The 21,883-nt window shown below is 38.0% G+C and overlaps 1 protein-coding gene across 4 annotated transcripts in view; it reads right to left on the bottom strand.

Annotated features, from left to right (window-relative positions):
- CPVL (carboxypeptidase vitellogenic like) overlaps positions 1 to 21,883 on the bottom strand; it is a 43,035-nt gene that overhangs the window by 2,752 nt on the left and 18,400 nt on the right. For all 4 annotated transcript variants that reach the window (XM_025170078.2, XM_007433555.4, XM_007433553.4 and 1 more), the window contains 6 exons: positions 21,022 to 21,088; positions 18,126 to 18,248; positions 17,672 to 17,803; positions 16,502 to 16,600; positions 15,318 to 15,491; positions 10,983 to 11,165 (listed from right to left, as the gene is read on the bottom strand). In XM_025170078.2, coding sequence (XP_025025846.1) covers positions 10,983 to 11,165; positions 15,318 to 15,491; positions 16,502 to 16,600; positions 17,672 to 17,803; positions 18,126 to 18,248; positions 21,022 to 21,088 — 778 coding nt within the window. The remainder of the gene's footprint in view (positions 1 to 10,982; positions 11,166 to 15,317; positions 15,492 to 16,501; positions 16,601 to 17,671; positions 17,804 to 18,125; positions 18,249 to 21,021; positions 21,089 to 21,883) is intronic.

Genomic DNA, 21,883 nt, shown 5'->3' on the forward strand with positions numbered 1-21,883 from the left:
ATTATCCAGGTCACTCTCTTAGTTTGTCATTTGTATTTCTCCTTTAAATTTTAAAACCTCAGCCAGTTTCTTTTGTAGATCCAGTGAAACATCATTTTCTAAGTCATTATCTTGGCCTGTCAATTGTAAATCCACTTTCAGTATCTCTATCTTGTCATTTGTTCTACATTTGTCCTTTCTTCAATAACATCTTTTGGACATAGTCTATCCATAGAAGCAGACATCATTTTGTTGTTGTTCAGTCGTTAAGTCGTGTCCAACTCTTCATGACCCCATGAACCATATCGCACCAGGGCTTCCTGTCCTTCACTGCCTCCCTGAGTTGGCTCAGTTTCATGCTATTGTTTCAGTGATGCTATCTAACCATCTCATCCTCTGCCATCCTCTTCTCCGTTTGCCTTCAATCTTTCCCAGCATCAGGGTCTTTTCCAAAGAGTCCTCTCTTTGCATTAGGTGACCAAAGTATCTGAGCTTGAGCTTCATTATCAATCCTTCCAATGAGCAGTCAGGGTTGATTTCCTTTAAGATTGACTGGTTTGACCTCCTAGCAGTCCAGGGGACTCTTAAGAGTCTTCTCCAGCACCACAGTTCAAAGGCATCAATTCTTCGGCGCTCAGCCTTCTTTATGATCCAGCTCTCACAGCCATACATTACTACTGGAAAAACCACAGCTTTGACTATGCGGATCTTTGTCGGCAAGGTGACGTCTCTGCTTTTTAATATGCTATCTAGGTTTGCCATAGCTTTCCTCCCAAGGAGCAAGCGTCTTTTAATTTCATGGTTGCAGTCTCCGTCTGCGGTGATCTTGGAGCCCAAATAAATGAAGTCTGTTACTGCTTCCATTTCTACCCCTTCTATTTGCCAGGAATTGATGGGTCCAGATGCCATGATCTTAGTTTTTTTAATGTTGAGTTTCAAGCCAGCTTTCGCACTCTCCTCTTTCACCCTCATCAAGAGGCTCTTTAGTTCTTCTTCACTTTCTGCCACTAGGGTGGTATCATCTGCATATCTGAGGTTGTTGTTTCTCCCTGCAATCTTAATTCCGGCTTGTGATTCTTCCAGCCTGGCATTTCTCATGATGTACTCTGCATATAAGTTAAATAAGGAGGGTGACAGTATACAGCCTTGTCATACTCCTTTCTCTATTTTGAACCAATCGGTTGTTCCATGACCGGTTCTAATTGTTGCTTCTTGGCCCGCATACAGATTTCTCAGGAGACAGGTAAGATGGTCTGGTACCATCATCTCTTTAAGAATTTGCCAGAGTTTGTTGTGATCCACACAATCAAAGGCTTTTGCATAGTCAATGAAGCAGAAGTAGATGTTTTTCTGGAACTCTCATGTTTTCTCCATGATCCAGCAAATGTTGGCAATTTGATCTCTAGTTCCTCTGCCTCTTTGAAACCCAGCTTGTACATCCGGTAGTTCTTGGTTCAGGTACTGCTAAAGCCTAGCTTGTAGGATTTTGAGCATAACCTTGCTAGCATGTGAAATGAGTGCAATTGTGCGATAGTTTGAGCATTCTTTGGCATTGCCCTTCTTTGGAATTGGAATGTAAACTGACCTTCTCCAATCCCGTGGCTACTGTTGCGTTTTCCAAACTTGCTGGCATATTGAGTGCAGCACTTTAACAGCATCATCTTTTAGTATTTTAAATAACTCAGCTGGAATACTGTCATCTCCACTACCTTTGTTGTTAGTAATGCTTCCTAAGGCCCACTTGACTTCACTCTCTAGGATGTCTGGTTCAAGGTCAGTGACCACACCAGCATGGACATCAGGGACATTAAGATCTTTCTTGTATAGTTCTTCTGTGTATTCTTGCCACCTCTTCTTAATCTCTTCTGCTTCTGTTAGGTCCCTGCCTTTTTTGTCCTTTATCATGCCCATCTTTGCACTAAATGTTTCTTTGATATCTCCAATTTTCTTGAAGAGATCTCTAGTCTTCCCCATTCTATTGTTTTCCTCGATTTCTTTGCATTGTTCATTTAAGAAGGCCTTATCTCTCCTTGCTATTCTCTGGAAATCTGCATTCAGTTGCTTATATCTTTCCCTTGCTTTTTGCATTCCTTCTTTCCACAGCTATTTGTAAAGCCTCATCAGGTAGCCATTTTGGTTTCTTACATTTCTTTTTCTTTGGGATGGTTTTATTTGCTGCCTCCAGTACAATATTGCGGACCTCCATCCATAGTTCTTCAGGCACTCTGTCTACCAAATCTAATCCCCTAAATCTATTCATCACCTTCACTGTGTACTCACAAGGAATATGATCTAAGTCATACCTGAGTGGTCTAGTGGTTTTCCCTACGTTCTTCAATTTAAGCCTAAATTTTGCAGTAAGAAGCTCATGATCTGAGCCACAGTCAGCTCCTGGTCTTGTTTTTGCTGCCTGTATAGAGCTTCTCCATCTTTGGCTGCAAAGTATATAATCAATCTGGTTTCGGTATTGACCATCTGGTGATGTCCACTTGTAGAGTCATCTCTTGTGTTGTTGGAAAAGTGTTTGCTATGACTAGCTTGTTCTCTTGACAGAACTCTATTAGCCTTTGCCCTGCTTCATTTTGTACTCCAAGGCCAAACTTGCCTGTTATTCCAATTACTCCTTGACTTCCTACTTTAGCATTCCAATCCGCTATGATGAAAAGGACATCTTTTTTTGGTGCTAGTTCTAGGTGGTGTTGTAGGTCTTCAAAGAACCGGCCAACTTCAGCTTCTTCAGCATCAGTGGTTGGGGCATAGACTTGGATTACTGTGATGTTGAATGGTTTGCCTTGGATTTGCACTGAGATCATTCTGTCGTTTTTGATGTTGTACCCCATTACTGCCTTTCCCACTTTCTTACTGACTATGAGTGCTACTCCATTTCTTCTAAGGGTTTCTTGCCCACAGTAGAAGATATAATGGTCACCTGAATTGAATTCACCCATTCCCGTCCATTTCAATTCGCTGATTCCCAAGATGTCGATGTTCAATCTTGTCATCTCGTGTTTGACCACATCCAGCTTGCCTTGGTTCACAGATCTTACATCCCAGGTACCTATACAATATTGTTCTTTACAGCATTGGACCTTCTTTTCACTTCCAGATACATCCACAGTTGAACATCCTTTCAGCTTTGGCCCAGCTGCTTCATTCTTTCTGGAGCTACTTGGAATTGCCCTCCGCTCTTCCCCAGTAGCATGTTGGACACCTTCCGACCTGAGGGGCTCCTCTTCCGGTGTCATATCTTTTAGCCTTTTGACATTGTCCATGGGGTTTTCTTGGCAAGGATACTGGAGTGGGTTGCCATTTCCTTCTCAAGTGGACCACATTTTGTCAGAACTCTCTGTCATGACCTGTCCATCTTGGGTGACCCTGCACAATATAGCTCATGGCTTCACTGAGTTACAGAAGCCCCTTCGCCACGACAAGGCAGTGATCCATGAAGGGGAGACATCGTTACTGACATTGTTAATATTGTAGCTATTATTTTCTGTTTCCATTCTTCAAAAGTCTCCTTCAGTATTTTTATTGTCATAACGTTTTGCATCATCTTACAGGCCTGTATATCCTTCCTCTACCTAAAATCTTCAGACACCTCTGGTATCGAGTTTTTGAAATAATAAAATTATTTATCCTTGTGTCTTGTAAAAACTTAAACAGGATCTATTTCCCACAAGAAGCTGTTTGTACTTTATAAATAATTCCAAAATTTTATTGTAAAAGTTTCAGTATTCCAATTTTATCAGGACCCTTTGTCAATTTATAACTTCTAAGATCAAACTCGTTTAGCTTTCTACTGTTTATTTCAGATTCTTTAAATTCTTAAGCTTATCATTAAAATTTTCTTTCATTCATGATTGAAGACAGACTCACCTGGCGTTTTCCAAGTTGTCATTCTGAAGGTCTCTAACAGCTTAGAAATAGTTAATGAGCAATTTCCGAAAGTGATTAGAAAGTGAGGTTTGTGAACTTAGTGTCCTTTAAAAGTCTCTGCTGCGGTTGCAAGCAAGATAACTAATCCCATAGTCTCCCAGCACTCAAACCTGTGGAAAACCACTGTCCTGCAGTCTTCTCGTGAGGAACAGCCATCCAGAGCACATGTGGGCAACCTCCTGTCCTCTCCTTATCTGAAAAGATTCCAAGGAACTGGTCTACTCACCGGTTCCTTGGTCTTTGCTGCAGTCATTGACTCCACTTTTGCATAGCTGTCTTCAGTTTGCCATATCTCCCCTGGTAGCCCAATTTACTTTATATTGTAAATACATAAAAGTGTTTATAAGAGTGTGACGGATACAAAAAAAAAAAAAAGGACAAGAACATAATCTCCAAAGCATCTCTCCCAGCTGATTTCATTTTAACTACTGGAAAATAACTACATTTTAAAGACTGAAATAAACTATTTATTCATCTAATATCATTATTTAATTTTGCTAGCTATATTATTCTTGTGCTGTAAATATAACCCCCAGCTTATTCATAGACTCACAGACTGGATTCATACATCATATTAATAACCATATTAATAAAGGTTTAAAAATAATTTTAAATTCTTCTGGAAAGGATCAGTGAGTTCAAATTACTCTAGAGAGGATATTTCTTGATGCCAATCAACAAAGTTGGCAGCCTTTAAAACAAAGAAGTCAAGCTTCTGTCTTGACAACTGATTGCCATAGGGCATGGAACATAAAACTAATTGAAAGGTGATGGTTTAACAAGTGACTTTAGAATATACCTTTAATTTTATTTTTTTCAAATAATTTTATTAAAGATTACAAATAGAGAAGATAAAAACTAATACATGCTACAAAATATAAGAAAAAAAAGTTTTTTAAAAAATATAGAAAAGAAAAAAAAAGTAACTTCCCCTTCATCATAAGGATAGACGATTTTAGTAACTTATCACCATCTCTTAAAGTACAACAAATACTCTGTTCACCTATATCTCATCTCTTAAAATCCAAAAGCCCCATCATTCATTCCTTATCAGCAAAATTCCAGTAAGGCTTACAAGAAATAACAACTTATCTATTTTAACCTTAATCAAATAAGCCAACCCTGTATTCCTTCCCTGTACTTTTGATTTTTAACCCTTCAAATAATGTCCAAGAAATTGATTTCTTTTCATTTTTTTTGGTCCCTTCTCAGAGAATCTTTCAAGACTTTAACAGACCTCTTGTGCACATCCAATAAGAAAAGGTTATCCTTTTTTTTGTCCCTTCTGAAAGAATCCTTCAGGACTTTAATAACCTCTTTTGTACATCCAGTAAGCAAAGGTTATCCAAATCGCTTTTCTGATTTGATACTTGTATATCCCCTTTAAGTATTGAGACATCAACTAGTTTCATTTGTACGTCCATTATTGGAACTCTATTCTAGAATCTCAGATACTACCTACTACGTGATCCTTGTAAAGCAACTTTGTGCATGCAAAGCAGATACTTAAACAGCAACCTATAGATCCTATAATTTATGTTACAAATTTAACCACAACAAGCCATAAAACCACTCTCAATCGCATTAGTAACAACTGGCTGGTTCCACATGTAATACAAAACCATAAACCATGGTTTACCGATCACAGTGTCTTGTTACACGTACTGTGCTGTTACATCACCAGACAAATCAAACTATGGCCTAATCTAATGTGTGATTCCAGTATGCCCAAGTTTCTTTCTTCTCTTCATTTAACACTGCATAATCAGACACAAGCATATCAAATGAAAATGGGATTGACATATAGGAAAAGGGACACAGTGAAATCTAAAGTTTCACAAGGAAGAGGAGTTCAAGTCTAACACACATTCATTCATTCAACTTGTATACTGCCAAATCAATAAATACTCACTATGGTTTATAACAATCCATTCAAAACACACATAAGTAGCTTAAACAACAACTGGCTGATGATCTGTCCCTTCACTTGAATCAGATTTAGAAACACACACCATAAGAAGCAATCACTTCGTTTTTTAAAACTGCAGCCATCAAATTCCCTTTATTTTTACTCTGGAATCATTTTGACCTCTATTCTAATCCTTCAAGATAGACCTTCTATTCTGCAATTGACTGACAGCTATGAGTAGATGCTGCTAAACATCTTGCAAATGTCTGCAAAGTCATTCGAGCTTCAGTGGAACTGCAGAAGCTGAAGTTCCACAGACATGCATACACTTTCTGAAAAAAAGACTAGGTGGATGGTTTTTTCCTCTTTTCTGCCCAGGAATATACAGAACTGGGGAAAGAGTGGGAAAAGGAAAAATGAACAGGAGTCCATAGAACTCAATTCCAAATGGTATTTGTGCACAACCAGAAAGTAACAGTAGAACTCAAAGCCTTTGCTTACATTTACCCACTTCCTCTTTGACCTTGGTGTTTGAAGAAAAAGAAGGCAACAGCTGTAACATTTCAGGGTGCTCTCTGATCATTCAGCTTCAAGAAAACAAAGGGCTGTGAATACCAGCATTTTAAGTTCATGCATCTTCTTGTCATATGTCCCTGAATATAACCCTGCTTAGTTTATGGGCTGGTCTGGATGAAAGAAAATTATCTACTCCAAAGGCAGATCATATGACACCTCTAGACAAACTCCTTTCCAGACTTGACCTAGAAATACACAATACGTTTTTCCCCCATACACTTGAATTAAAAGATTATATGAGCATATACCTTATTTATTCTTATTAAAAAAAAAAAAACAAAACCTCTCACCCCTATGGGTGTATGTGCCTTCCTCAATCTCGAGTCCTCTACCAGAGGCCTGGGAGTTTGAGGGTTCTGTGCATTATCTTACTGGTTCTAGCACTGCACTCTTCTGGACAGAGAACTCTGATGTTGTTCCTGGAATCTGTTAGAGCCACTCTCCCAGTTTAGGAGTCACAGTCCGGAGTGCTCCTACCACTACTGGGACCACTTTGGCCTTTACTTTCCACATCCTCTCTAGTTCTTCTTTCACACCCTGGTACTTCTCCAGCTTCTCATACTCCTGTTGCTGTCACTTGGCACCGCTATATCTATCAGCACCGCTGTCTTCTTGTCCTTGTCTACTACCACGACGTCTGCTTGACTGGCCAGTACCTGCCTCTCCATCTGGATCTGGAGGTCCCACAGGATCTTCTGTGGAATCTCCCATCTGGACTTGGAAGGGTCTAGCCCATACACCGTGCAGATGTTCCTATACACAATCCCAGCTACTTGGTTCTGCCGTTCAGTGTATGATGTTCCTGCCTGCATCTTATACCTTGCCACTATGTGTTGGACTGTTTCTGAGGCCTCTCTGCACAGTCTACACCTTGGGTCACGTCTAGTGTGGTAGACCCGTTTCTATGGATCTGGTGCTTAGTGCCTGTTCCTTTGCTGCTATGATCAGTGCCTCAGTGCTGTCTTTTAGTCCAGCCCTTTCCACCTACTGGTAGGCTTTCCCAATGTCAGCCACCTTAGCTATCCATTGATGGTACATCCCATGCAGTGTCTTGTCTTGCCATGGCACTTCCTCTGCTTGAACTTCCTCCTGTATCTGCTGCTTCAGGCATTCTCTCAGCAGCTCATTTTTGGGTGCCATCTTACTGATGTTCTGGGTTTCATCCAGGACAGTAGTTTTGACACTCACCAGACCCTGCCCGCCCTCTTTCTGGCTGGTGTACAGTCTCTGGGTTTTGGACTTGAGGTGAAAACCTCCATACGTTGTGAGGAGCTTGCAGGTCTTCACATCAGCAGCTTCCATGTCCTCCTCTGGCCAGCTCACTATACCGGCAGAATCTGGCAGGATCAGATGTGATGGCATGGATCTTGTTCTTCCCATTGAGCTGGCTCTTCAGGACCTGTCTTATCCTTTGGTGGTACTTGGATGTTGCTGTCTTCCTTGCCTCCTCCTCATGGTTCCCATGTGACTGTGGAATACCAAGGTACTTGTAGCTGTTCTGTATGTGTGCTATGTGGCCTGCTGGTAGTTCCACCCCATCAGTCTGAACTACCTTTCCTCTCTTTGCTACCATCCGGCCACACGTCTCCAGTCCAAATAACGTCCCAATGTCCTCACTGTAGATCCGTGTCAAGTAGATCAGAGAGTCGATGTCTCGTTCACTTTTAGCATACAGCTTGATGTCATCCATGTAGAGGAGGTGGCTGATGGTAGTTCCACTCTTGAATTTGTATCCGTATCCAGTCCTTGTGATTATCTGGCTTAGGGGGTTCAAGCCTATGCAGAATAGCAGTGGGGACAGTGTTGTTTATTATATAAACACTTGGTGTATGCCGCACTTGATGGCCACTTGTGCGAGCTGTCTTGAGTTGACTTCCAGTGCTGTCTTCCACAGTCCCATTGAATGATACACACAAACACACACACCCCATCCTAGCTGGGAAGTTATTAAATGCCACAGCAGTGTGTGTGGTGAGGACCTGAACTCCTATGAGAATTCTTATACAAACAGAAAAATATTGTGAAATTGTTAGGCTTGACAACTGAAAGAAGAAAGAAAAAACTAAGAGGCCCATGGAGGAAGAGAGAACATATTAATGAGACAAAACATTGAGAGGAACAAGGACATTTAAGACACCCACAAATCAGGCAGCTTCTAACTAAAGTGTCTGATGGTTGATGGTTTTCAGTATCATTCAAATAATAAAAATGGAGGATACTTAGAGCCTTTTGAAGACTAAGACATTTTTAATGAAGCTGTAAATAAGAATGTATAAAGAATTCCAAAATACTAAAATAACTCTTGAAATTATATTTTATCTAATTAACATAACTCTCTTGAATGAGAGTAAGTAATCCATTTTAAATACTGAACTATACTTTGCACAAAGACCCAACGAATGCACAAATGGCTGGAGACATCAAATCGCAAACCTAGATTTAAGATTATGTACATTATTAGCAGAATGAGTCAGAGTAAAAACTGCAGTTTACCTTGTTCCCCTCCCCTCTGTTCTCATGTGGCTAAGAGGAGGAATCAATTAGCAGTTTTACTTTATTGAATTCATAACCACATTTTTATGAACGAATCAGGAATTATAGTTTAAAGCAAACTCCAATTAGCTTTGGATGGCTTAGTTGGCTTGCTTAACGAGGTAATTTATTTGAAACCATTATATGGCTAGGAATTATCAGATGCAAAATGGAACCTTGGATTACTCCTCCTTCCAAATGCACAGAAGTAAGGAACATATGTGAGCCAGCCTTTTGCATGGACTTATTCTGTATGCAAAATTATCCTGAATAGTAAGGCATTACTTTAAAAAAATTAAATAGTGGAATGGTAGAGAAAAATAGTGTTTTAACCCAAGGAGAAGTAATTTTGTGATGGAGAGACTCTTTAGATGCTTTTTAGTTGGTTTTATCAGTGTATTTTATGCATAGGTTTATTTTATTAACTGTCAACCTCAGACTAATACTAACTTGTATTTGTGATCTTTTTATAATATTAAATAAATGTGATTTTAAGTGGAGTTTTGATTCCTTTTAATGCATTCACTTTGGCTAATTCAATAAACAAAATTATTTCATTGTACTGAAACTGAATACTTCATTATTTACTTTATATAGAGCCACTGCATACTAGCACATTTTTTATATTACGGTCATGTGGTGGTGAAGTTTTTCAAAGCTTAAGATTTTTAGTATAAACTAATACTAAATGTTTCCTTATGAAATAGCAAAGATGCTGTATTTTAAACTTAGCTGAAAAATACAAATTAGAAGAATGGAAAGGTTTTGATATTAGGCCTGCAGTAGCCATACTTTAATTAAGTGCCTGAAGAATATCAGTAAGAGCAGAATATATTTGTAAGAATTTGTATTGCTGACGGAGAATGTAATTGTTTGTAACAAGCCAATGCAGAATAATATGTTAACCTGTTTGTGGCTGTTTCATGGGGGAAGCAAGCAAGCATATCATACTTTTATCTAGAACTAACAACAGTAATTCTGATCCATTGTCCACCCTAGTGGAGCAGGGATAGAATGAAGATTTGGTAAATCTTGCTGCTTCCCACATCACCAGCCAGACTGGGATAGAGAAGAGTGCATATCTTAGGTCCGCCTCTAAAATTACTGTGCTCAGTGCTTGTAATGTTAATAAATGCATAGTCCACAGTGTGGGAGAAAAATGCTTTCACCTAAAATTAGACTAGACTCAATCACATGCAATGAAAGAAGTGGCACAGTATCTCACTTTGGCACACTTTACAGGTAGTCCTTGTTTAGTGACCGTTCACGTTATGACGGTGATGAAAAAGTAACTTTACGACCAATCCTCACATTTACAACCCTTGCAGGTCTGTAAAGCAAAGGAAACCTAAACTAAGTTCATAAGGACAGTCGTGATTTCACTTAGTGACCACTTAACGACCAAGTTCCTGGTCCCAATTGTGGTTGGTAAACGAGGACTACTTGTTCCTCACGTGAATTTATTTTAGAGAAATTCCTGGGAATAAAGTAATTTGTTGGTATTCCTATGACAGGATAAATAACCAAGAGGTGAATTATTTTCAGGGTCACCAACTGAGGGCATATGACTACAGACCGAGGAGGTCATCCATTCTTTCTCTTATTCTGTTCAGACATTATGACATTTTTTATTCTTGACATGCTTTTTTTATATTAACAGGAAACAAACCCCACACTCACTACCACTGCTGATGTTAGCCAGTCAGGTAATGAAATGTCTGCAAGCAAACAACCAAGCTCAGAGAGCACCAAGGACTCCACAGTTCAACTATGAGCTACATTTATTCTCTTCTAATGCTTTTTAAAAAATTTATCTCTTTTTCTTTCTTTCTGATACTTAACATTCTCTTCTAATTCTCTTCCCCCAAGTTGCCAGGTAAGTGACAAGGTGATACACTCAGAAAAGCTTATGCCTTTTAATAAAATGTGTTAGTCTAAAAAGCTGCTACTGGACTCCTGATTTTTTGCTATAATAGACTAACATGGCTGTCCTCCTACTGTGTCACAGTTAACCTATACTTTGTTTTTCTTAGGAAATGTCTCATCTCACCTGATAGAATTCATCCACTTGGCGTACATAGCCTGCAACTTCAGGATCTTTATCATATATTCGCCATACAATTCTCTCAGCATTTTTGTATTCTTTCATCTTGGCCCATGGCACAGTAGGCAGAAATCGTTCAGTCAGTGGAGCTGCCACAATGATATCAAGTTGCCCACTATATAAGAGAACCTGAAAGTCAAATATAAGTAAAAAAAAAACAAGTAAAGCTCAAAACAAACAAATTCTCTGTGAGTCTTTGTGGTTCATTTTACTGTATTGTGATTTAATCAATTCCATGCATTATTATTACTCTTGATTTTATACCTATTGTGATGTTTTTATTGTTTTATTTTGATTTGTTGTGTATTTTTAATAATTTGTATAGTGAAAAGCAATGTTTGGGTGGTCAAGACGTTTAGCCGATAACAGTACATCAACCATTTGAATCATACGTTTGCATAATATAGCAGCAAAAACTTGTACTGTTGCAGAATGAAATCTTAGCCTGTAAAAAAACCAACAACTTGGCATCTTCTAGGTGATCTAGCACAGAGGAATCCAAGACACAAAACTAGGAAGCAGAAGCCTAAATAATGAAGTGGTTTCCAAGATGTACAATTTCTGATGGCTGAGTTTAGAGCAGGAGTCCAATCATCCCAACAAGTTACAGTCTTAACCATCTTCAGGAATTAGGTCCATAAGCGAAGAAAAACCTCTCCTACCAGGGTGTTAGCAAGCAGCATCTGCACACTCTTCCAACCACAACATGCATTTCAAGCCCCTGCCACCTATTAATTCTAGAATATTACTATTTTCAAATGTTTTTAAAAATATTTTTACACCACTTCCTATTATGGAAGCACTGATCTCACTCTAAACTGACTTAAATTGCCCTCAGAGGTCATAATATCAGTCTTGGTATTCAGGATTATTATAATTACAGAGGCTGGGATGAGCCTTAACTGCATTAAAAGTGACAAGATATTGTGCAAGAAAGGAATAAGGATCTAAAAGCCTAATGTCTCCCACTCCATTGTTAGCTTTGTATACAAGGGATTAACTAAACTTTTCCTTTAAATTTAAAATACAGAGATGGAAAGTTTAAAGAGACCCAGTTTGGTCTAGTGGTTAAGGCATCAGGCTAGAAACCAGGAGACTGAGAGTTCTAGTCCTGCCATAGGCATGAAAGCCGGCTGGGTGACTTTGGGCCAGTCACTCCCTCTCAGCCCACGATGTCAGGCTCGGGCAACAAGTCGGTCGGTCGGTCGGTCAATTTCTGTTGCAACCAATGGATCAGCATTTGGTTGATCCAAAACAGCGGGCCCTGCACCTATGGGAAAAACGCTAGGAAGAAAACAAAAACAAAAACTAAAGACAGAAAGTTTAAACTTTTTAGCTTTTTTTCTTAGGTAAAGCTAGCAGGTAGAACAAAGACAAAAGGCAAAAAAATGTCACCCCCCCAAAATTGTTACAAGGTCAGAATGTATCTTTCTAGTGCAGCAAGATTATTGAATATACAAAGACAGAAAGATTTGGCACTACTCACAATGGAGGAATGGTTGGTGAAGGTGATGGAAGTTGCTGAGGTGGCTAAATTGACTTCTTTGATCAGAGAAAAGACAATTACAGTGGTACCTCGGGATACGAACGCCTCTACTAATGAACTTTTCGGGTTATGACCGGCTCCGGCTGCAAAAATTTACCTCGATGTGCAAACTCCGCCTCAGGGTACGGTCATTTTTCCGCCCTGACACGTGGTCCGTGGCCATTTTTCCACCCGACACGTGGTCTGCAGACATTTTCCCGCCCGACACGTGGTCCGCAGACATTTTCCCGCCGCGCCGCACGGTGCCCGGCCGTTTTCCCACCCCGCCCCGTGGCGCCCGGCCGTTTTCCCGCCCCGCCGTGCGGCACCCGGCCGTTTTCCCGCCCAACGCGTGGTCCGTGGATGCCAGAACGGATTAACGGTAATTACATTGAACCTTATGGGAAAATTTGCTTCGGGGCGCGACCAAATTCGGAGGGTGGAACGGATTAACCGGATTTACATTGAACCCTATGGGGAAATTTGCGTCGGGTTACGACAAACTCGGGATATGCCCAGAGGCACGGAACGGATTAAATTCGTATCCCGAGGTACCACTATATCTATGTTTATTGCTGACTGGAAACCCCTTATGAACTTTTTATGTAAAACAGGAAGAAATGAACTTACGATTTAGAGTTTTGATGATTAGATAGGATAGATTATAGAAACAAGTAACCATAACCATGTAACCATAAAGTAAGAGGTAAATTTATAATTGTACCTATAACTGCTGTAAAGAAGATCGGAAGCTACTTCTTTGTATCTTTTTCCTTTTCTATTTTTTTTCCTTTTTTTCCTTTCTTGCACTTTTAAGCTTTCTCTTTGATTTCTTTCTTTCTTTCTTTCTTTTTCTTTTCTTTTTTACTTTATATTAGTTTGCATTAGTTTTTATCTTCCTTCTTAAAAATCTTTAATAAAAATTATATATTAAACAAAAAGAAAGCATCTTTCCAGGAATACTTTATATCTTGTTAATATTTTTAATTAACTGAATACATTCGCTGTAACTGGAATCAAAATTCTGTACTTTTCCTACAGATGAAATTCTGTCTAAACATATAAAACTATAATATGGCAGAGGGGTTGGGATGGGGGGTGACTACAGAACAACAGAAACTTATTCCCTGGAGTTTATATAGAAACAAGCAGCACAAGCAGCAGCACAATATTAAGAACTTTAGGCTTTGCTGTCTAATGGAAAAGAAGACTGAGAACAGACATGCTCAACTCAGGAACATCTGCTGAAGAGGAATAAAGACACTCAAGATGGCAGTTGTGATTGAAGCCCCATCCTTCCAGCTTCTTTTCTAACACATATCAAAAAGGGGAGGGGCTTCAGTTATAGTTGCCATCTTGACTTTTTTTTTGTCCTGGTCCCACAACTTTTTTTGGGGGGGGGGAATGCAGCCCCTTTCAAGTCCAAGCACAGCACTTGGCTGGAAAATACTGTTCATCCCCAATTCAGAATAAAGATATTAGAGTGCTCATCATTTAAAAAAGGATGAGGAATTTTATTAACACCAGAACATACTTCATCCTACAAATGTGACTTACCTTTCTTTTTAAAACTTATCCAAAAATAGTGTATGTCAGGATTTAACAGCAAATGGTTAGAGCTTAAGCCAAGATAAGAATCCTTTATATTACTAATTTTTCATAGGAAGCACATGTGCATTTTAATTCCTTGTTACTAAAAACATCCTAGTAGGATTAAGAGTCTTTTCTGTAACACTCACCAAGCTGACTCAGATAATTAATTCTACTGTTTTTCTGAAGGAGCTAATCCTCAAAAATCTTGATCTTCCGTGGCCTCAATAAAAACCATGCAGTTGTTACACTCAATAATATGTGGATTAATACAATTATCTTTATAAGGGTAGACATCATGCAATATCCTTAGCTTTACTAGCCTATATCCCATTCAATCTGCATTGTTTAATAATACAGTATGAAGAACGTAGAGGTACAAGTGAGAGATATTTATTTTTTGCATTTATATTTCAACCTGAGAACTCAAGATGGTGTATATGGAGAGCCCCTCTAATTTTATCCCCACCAAAACATTCTTAGAAGATAGATGGGACTAAGAGAGAATGATTGATCCAAACCCAACCAGTGAGCTGTATGCTTAATGAGGCCCACATCCAAGTCTTCTCCAATCTAAGTCCAACACATTAACAGTAGCTTGGGGTAAATAAATTCTGTAAAATTTATTTTATGTTGATAGAAGATGATATTTTAACTGTTTCTCTTGTTCTTGGCAGGAAATATGTTTTGCAAATTACAAAGATAAATAGATCATCTCAGGAAATTTAAAACATTGCATACTTAACACCAACACTATTTAAAATGCTTAATAATAATATGTGGGAAGAAAGAACATTCCCTTTAGTTTACAATAGCTATCTTGCCATAACCATCTTCTAAACCATGACAAAACCTTTTTACATTGCTGACTTGTTGCAAATTAATGCAGAAAGAATTGTGTGAATATCTCCCCTCCCTTGAGAACACTGAAACATAGATGCAACAAAACAACAAAAATTGACTGTCTAAGAATATGCCTTAGGGTTTGCAAAATTCCAAATTATATATAGATTTTAACAGTACAATTTTCTTCTACAAAAATACAGTGTTGAGTCATAATAGTGTTAAATATTTGGAGAATAAATAAATTTGGAGAATAAATAAATAATCTAGATTTTCTTCAGGTTCTAAAACTGACAAGAAATTCAGGTTGGCATCTTACTTACCCTGTAATGATCCATTAAAATAGCCAACCAAGGTTTTATTGTCTTCATTATATCTTCAATCAAGTGTTCCTCAACTATAGAGCCATCATGGAAAGTCAAGTTTCCAACATGAATAGATTTCCTTATGTTTGGCAATGACAACAGGTTTCCAAAATATTCCTGATCTGCAGGCTCCTGTTATTAAAATGAGAAAGAAAAAGAACACACTCAAAATTACTTCATGAAAGCAAGAAAACAAAGTTATGCATCTACATTTCAGATGATTCTTTTTCTTTCTTATTGCAGCCAAGTGTGCTTAACACCACATCTGTGAGAACTGAATTAATTGACCTTGCAGCTTCATGTTCAAGTTTGAAATGATGAAACAATTTAATATGTTCAGATCAATTAACTTCATAAGAAGGAAAAAGCCAGCAGTTTGTAAAAAGATATGGTACATGGTAAGAAAAATGCAAGAGATTTGTTTTTCACTGATTAATGTAAATAGACTGAATCAGTTCTGATACAAATTTAATGTCTGGAATGTCACTTCACTAGCTGTTCTTTTAAATAAGGGGAAAAAATTTTGCAGGACCAGACCAACAGGCCCAATTCATCCAGCATCTGGCGTGCTGGCAACAGGATTTCTCTGCTGTTTGCCCTCAGTACCTTGTACAAAGGTTTAGAACAGAATTCTGGGAGTTGAAGTCCACAGGTCTTAAAGTTGCCAAGGTTGAGAAACACTGCTTTAAAATATGAAAAATCTATGTAAACAACCTAGCCAATAGCTAATTAGACCATTGATTTGGAAGAAAAAAGTCATCTCCTTCTTAAGAAGAATGGGCTTCTGCAGACCAAAGTAGAAAGAATGGGTGAGGATGGTGATGAAGAGACAGGTTACTTTGGCAGTGCCATAGTCTTCACTGACCTCTTGACCTAGCAAAACTCTTAAAACACATATCTAGCTTTACAAAAAAGAATAAGAAAAATAAGGGATCTTTCCTGCAAGCCTTCAAAGACAGGAAAAAAGTGCATCTATTACTACCATCTGGTCTAATTGATATTTATTTATTTATTTAATTTGTATGCCACCCATCTCCCCCAATGGGAGAACATCATCACACTGCTATCATCCTTTTTGGTCTATATACCAAACATGTACATGTACATTTCCAATATGTCTGGCTTTTCTCATGAGTACTTACTTGGCACTGCAAGAAGTTGTAATAGTTGCTACATCCTGTAATAGTCTGAATATAAGGGGGGCTTCCAGTTTTATCACCATTCAACAGAGTATCAAATACCTGAGGAAGAAAACAATATAAGTTCAACATGTTCATTTTCACTGTTGAATGTGTCAACTGTTCACTGTTCTACAGTTGCCACAGCTAGTAAAGCTGATAAAATATACTTGTACTAAGAAATACTAAAAGGAAGATCCCTCCTTGCTGCAAGGTACAACTGAGTACTATATTTCAAGTCAGAAAAGAAAAATGTCCTATTCAAATCTATCCAAGATAGGTTGGAGAGAAAATAGCATTCTTTTCCCTGGGAAAAGTACATGCTGGATGAGGTGGGCCTATCAGTCTACTTCAGCAAACTTTTTTCCCCCTTATGTAAAATAGAAGCTAGTGAAATTAATATTTCAAAACAGTGTTTCTCAACCTTGGCAACTTGAAGATGTGTGAACTTCAACTCCCAGAATTCCCCATGCTGGCTGGGGAATTCTGGGAGTTGAAGTCCACACATCCTCAAGCTGCCAAGGTTGAGAAACACTGTTCCAGAGATTAAACTTGCTTGCATGGTATCAGCAAAAATCAGTGTAGCAGAAATTTTAAAATGAACAATGAAGTTCTTTGGGTTTTTTTTAAGACAATCTTGTAAAATGCGCAACATTCGTCAGGTTGCTGGAATGCAAGATACAACAACAAGATGCACGTCAGTTAATTATATAATTATGTACCCTAACCCCTTCACCTTTCTTCAAGTGACTGAAAAAAATTAGAATCGTTATTTGTGGATAGAAAAGGTATGATGGATATGTTCAGGCATCCCCACATGTTCCAACATTGCTTTTCTTCCAATTTCTGTAGATAAGAAAAAGCTTTAGGGCATTCAAGCACTGACATTAAGAAATTAAAGCAATTCACAAAAGAGATGCCTATGTAAACACACACTCAAGTGCTCAATTTTGAAGGGAGTCCAATGTAAACTTTGGGGAACATTGGAGAACGACTTCTCTCCCTATTAGTTTTCTTTTTGCTGCGCTGCTGCCGCAAACAAGTTTGTGACCTCCATTTGGTTTCCTTCTGACCCCTTACTCTGTTCAGATGGTTTTAATTGCTAAGGCCAGCATGTGGGCCTCTGTGACATACTTCAAAGGCTTCTTTCCATTTCTTCTGCTGGATGTATTGTTGTCCCAGATTAGTCTGATTCTGGACATATACCCTCTGCTTCTCATCCACCAAGCCAATTTGATATAAGAATTCTGCATAGCCTCCCAGCATCTGATCAAGAAAATGAATGATATTAATCAAGACTGTTTTCATTTTCAAATGCCATTAAAAAGTTTGAAAAGCACAAACCAAAACCAATACATTTGGCTGAGGCAAAAAGCATGCTTGAGAACGTATACTCTTTACTAATACTGTAATAAAGTTTCAATGGCTTTTAAGCAGCCGATCTTGGTGGAATTGTAACTAATTTACAAACTTATATTAAGAAACGTGTGATCAAGGTTAAAAGCATTTGCACTGGCTGGAAATTAGTCAGGATAGCGTTCTTTTTTGGGTCTGCAATTTTAGAATACAAAAAATATGGAAATCATACCACTTCAGGGTCACAAAGACCGTCTCCAATGGCAACACCCTTGAAGTTGATCTTTATCTTTGCTGTAGGATTATTGCTATGAATATAATATCCAATGGCCGGCACATATTTTCCTGCATAAGACTAAAGGTAATACAATGGTTGAATACTCAGCAATCATTAATAGGTAGAGGTTTTTTATATTATCCAAGTATGACTAGAATTTCTTATACTGTGTCTTAAGTAGTCAGCTGAGACCCTTAGCAGTCCCCAATCCTAAGGACCCTCAGATGTGCTGAAACTCAATATCCAGGCAATATCTGAACAGCATCACATTAGGAAAGACCGTTATATCTGCTTACTCCAGTATCTTAAGGGCTGGCATGTTTCTTAGGAAACAAAAACAGAAAATGAGAATGTTCTGTGTTAAGTAATCACTTTATGTCTTCTTAGTCAACTGCATCAACAGAAAATTGCATATTTGGTTAAATAAAAAAAGGAAATTCTCTTGCTTTATTTATTAGATTTAGCCCAGGCCTTTATTTTGTACAACTCAAGGTGGCATATATAATGCTCCCTCTTCCTGTTTTCCGTATTTGGGTGAAAGGGAGTGATTGAGCCAGTTTCATGCCTGAAGGAGGACTAGAATTCATAGTCTCCCAGTTTCTAGCCCAACACCTTAACAATTACACCAAACTGGCTTTTTGTTTCACAAAAGCTATTCTGCTTATATCAAGTCTGCAAAATGCGTGTAACTCTGAGAAGACATGTATATAATTGCACTATTTGATGTACATTTAAAGCAACGTTTTAACATTTATAATCCAAAAACAAAAGGATGTTTGGTCTCTAGAGGCAAAAGGCATAGAGGAACTTCAGCTTTCTTATTTCCACGTCCATCTTCTTTAAGTGTTGCTGTTGGCAAAAATTAATAAAAAAGTTTCCTGCCAGACCAATCAAGACAAAATCTGTATCTTCAGAGAAACAAATACACAATGAAAATAGTATCTCTTGACTATAAAACATCACTTGTGTTAGCAATTAGTATCAACCACAAACTGCTGAGAAAAATGCATTTTTAGAGCTATTACATCCAACATGCTGCCCCAGATGTTATGGGACTACAATTCTCAGATGTGGGGAAAGTTGTCTTAGAGAGACAAATATCAATAGAATTGTCTGCAATTAAAAAAAAGCTTCTATTTCTCTGGTGAACAGATAAGTTTGAAACCAAATGCAAGCACTACTGGAAGAAGTTGATAAACAACAGTTGCAAAAATGAATGTAAATTCTTTGTTAGGACCATTGTTACCAGGTTAAACACAGAAGTCAAAATAAACCTCTGGCTGAAAAAATGAAAAAAAAAAAGACAATAACTTAGTCCTTGTTTTCAATCCTTGCTTTTAAAGCAAGAAACAGGGCTGGAGTTTCAGGTTACTTACAATCCCCTTGCTGGCTGTTTTATGGATGTATCTGCATTATTTTACAAAGTCTAAATCTGACTTCCAGTTCACATGCACATCAGCTTGCTATAGCAATAATTGAAATCTCCACATCTTGAAATGTTAACAATGAGGGTAACTGGGAAAATTACTGACTTTCTTCCATTCTTTCTAATTGAAAGCATAAAGCAGATGCTGCTTCTGCACACAACATATCGTATTATTTCAATTCAAATAGAGCATCTCCAAGTGGAGATATTTAAGATTATTCTACAGTCTGATTAAGGTGGTACAAATGTCAGCAACATCTTGTGTGTCCCTTGGGCACAATAAATAAAACTGCATCATACTGAGAATTAGAAAACACAAACAAATGCAGTGTTGGACAGAAGAAAAGTCTACAGTTATTTTCCAACATATACCCTCACTGGATTTTGTTTACCTTTCCACCATTTCTGTCAGTTTACATATAGACTGCTTTTGAAATGGTAGCCTTAAGTTGCTTACTTTTTTTAAAAAAAGGTATTATTTATGTATTAAAGTATTTACATGACACTTCCTGTGAAAATCTCCATGCAGATTATAATAATATAAAAATGCAATTCAAAACACTAATGTGTACAGGTAGTCCTGGACTTACGACCACAATTGGGACCGTAATTTCAGTCACTAAGCAATGCAATCATAAAGCGAGTAAGTCCCTTCATTCAGCACCATTGTAGCTTTGAATGGTCACTGAATGAATGGTTGTAAGTCCAGGACTACCTGTAGTAAATGTGCACTCAAGCATTGAAACACCCCAGTCAATTTGATGAAGTCAGTTGAAGGGAGCTAGGCACTTGAAAGTAATCGACTCTAAAAAAACTCTCACCAACTCTAAAAAATCCTTCACATCATTTGGAGTTTCCAGCACTTAGGGGCTCTCTAAATCATTGCAAGATTTATTTGTGGAGGGAGGGATGGGTTAAGTCATGCAAGGAAAAGATTTAACAGGAAAGTTTAATAAAACTTTTATCCAATGCATATCAAATAATCTTTACCTTTCTTGCAGTAGAATTGATTATTCCCCCCAAAAAAGCAATTGCCATCTCTTAGACAGTTGCAACGGAGTCTCCAATATTAAAGCAACTGTGATCAGATCTGATAAATCAGTGGCACTCAATAAGGGAGACTTTAATCCTTTTGCTATGTAAGTACAATTAATTAAATATCCTTTATTAATTTTGCTTGCATGATTGCACAATGAAATCACACATACACTTAGAACAGAAGACTGCAAACCTTGAATAAATCTGGCTGAGTGACCAAATTACCTATCCAGAAATCTTGCTGTACTGTCTATCAACAATTCTATTGATGGGAAAGTTCTATTTCTGCTTTAACGTAATACAAACATATTCCTTAATTTATATTATCTAGAGGAAGAATTTTACACTCACAAATTAACAAATGTTCAAGCGTTAAAATAAACTTACTTCCCCTGTTGCATAGAAGTCATTTTTCTGATAATCAGGAAAAAGCTGGAAAAACTGAACAATTGCACTGAAATACAGATATAGTATCAGTAAAACACGGACCCTGAGAAACTGTAGTGGAAGCTCACAACTCACTTGAATGTGAAGCCTTACTAATTTAATCAATGGCTGCATCTTCAAAGATACAATCTGACATCTACCTGTGATTACATAAAAGAGCAGCATTTATACTTAGAAAAGAAAATATGTTACAATTTTTGGAGATGTACACTCCCCCCACCCCCAGTAATGATGTCTTTTGATGTGACATTGGCCAAAACTACAGGACAGGTACAGAGATGTTTGTATCTTGATTTTCAAGTGCCAGGTGAATATACAACTCCCTTACTGCCTAGCTCTATAAAGAATTCAATTACTTTATGTCCATCCTGCTTAAGTGCAAGCAATCAGTAAAATGCAACTTACAAATTTAAGACATTAATTAATGAATGAATCAAGATTGAATTTGGTGAGGGAGGAAACTTAAGGAAGCGTACCAGGTCAGTTTGAACCAGGCGATGTGTGAACATAAGATTTTTAAAGCCTGGATGGGAGTGGCATGCACCATCTGCAATCCTGCTCTTATTTATTTGATTTTTAAGATTTGTTCTTTGTCCTTGAAAACCAGCTACCCAGTCCGAACAGGAGACTTGTGGATCATTACTTTAACATGAGAAGAAGAAAAAAATGCTCAAGAAGTAAGAAGAATTTTGCTATAAATATTAGAGCGACGCAACTCATTCAAAGAGGTCCTTCACAACTGTGTTAGCATGAGCAAAGCACCACTCCTTGAAGCATTAAAAACAGCCATGTCCTAAAGAAG

Source organism: Python bivittatus, unplaced genomic scaffold (assembly GCF_059951505.1).
Source record: "Python bivittatus isolate LINGU-HERP-01145 unplaced genomic scaffold, Pbiv_v1 ctg000610_np1212, whole genome shotgun sequence".
Lineage (NCBI taxonomy): Eukaryota > Metazoa > Chordata > Lepidosauria > Squamata > Pythonidae > Python > Python bivittatus.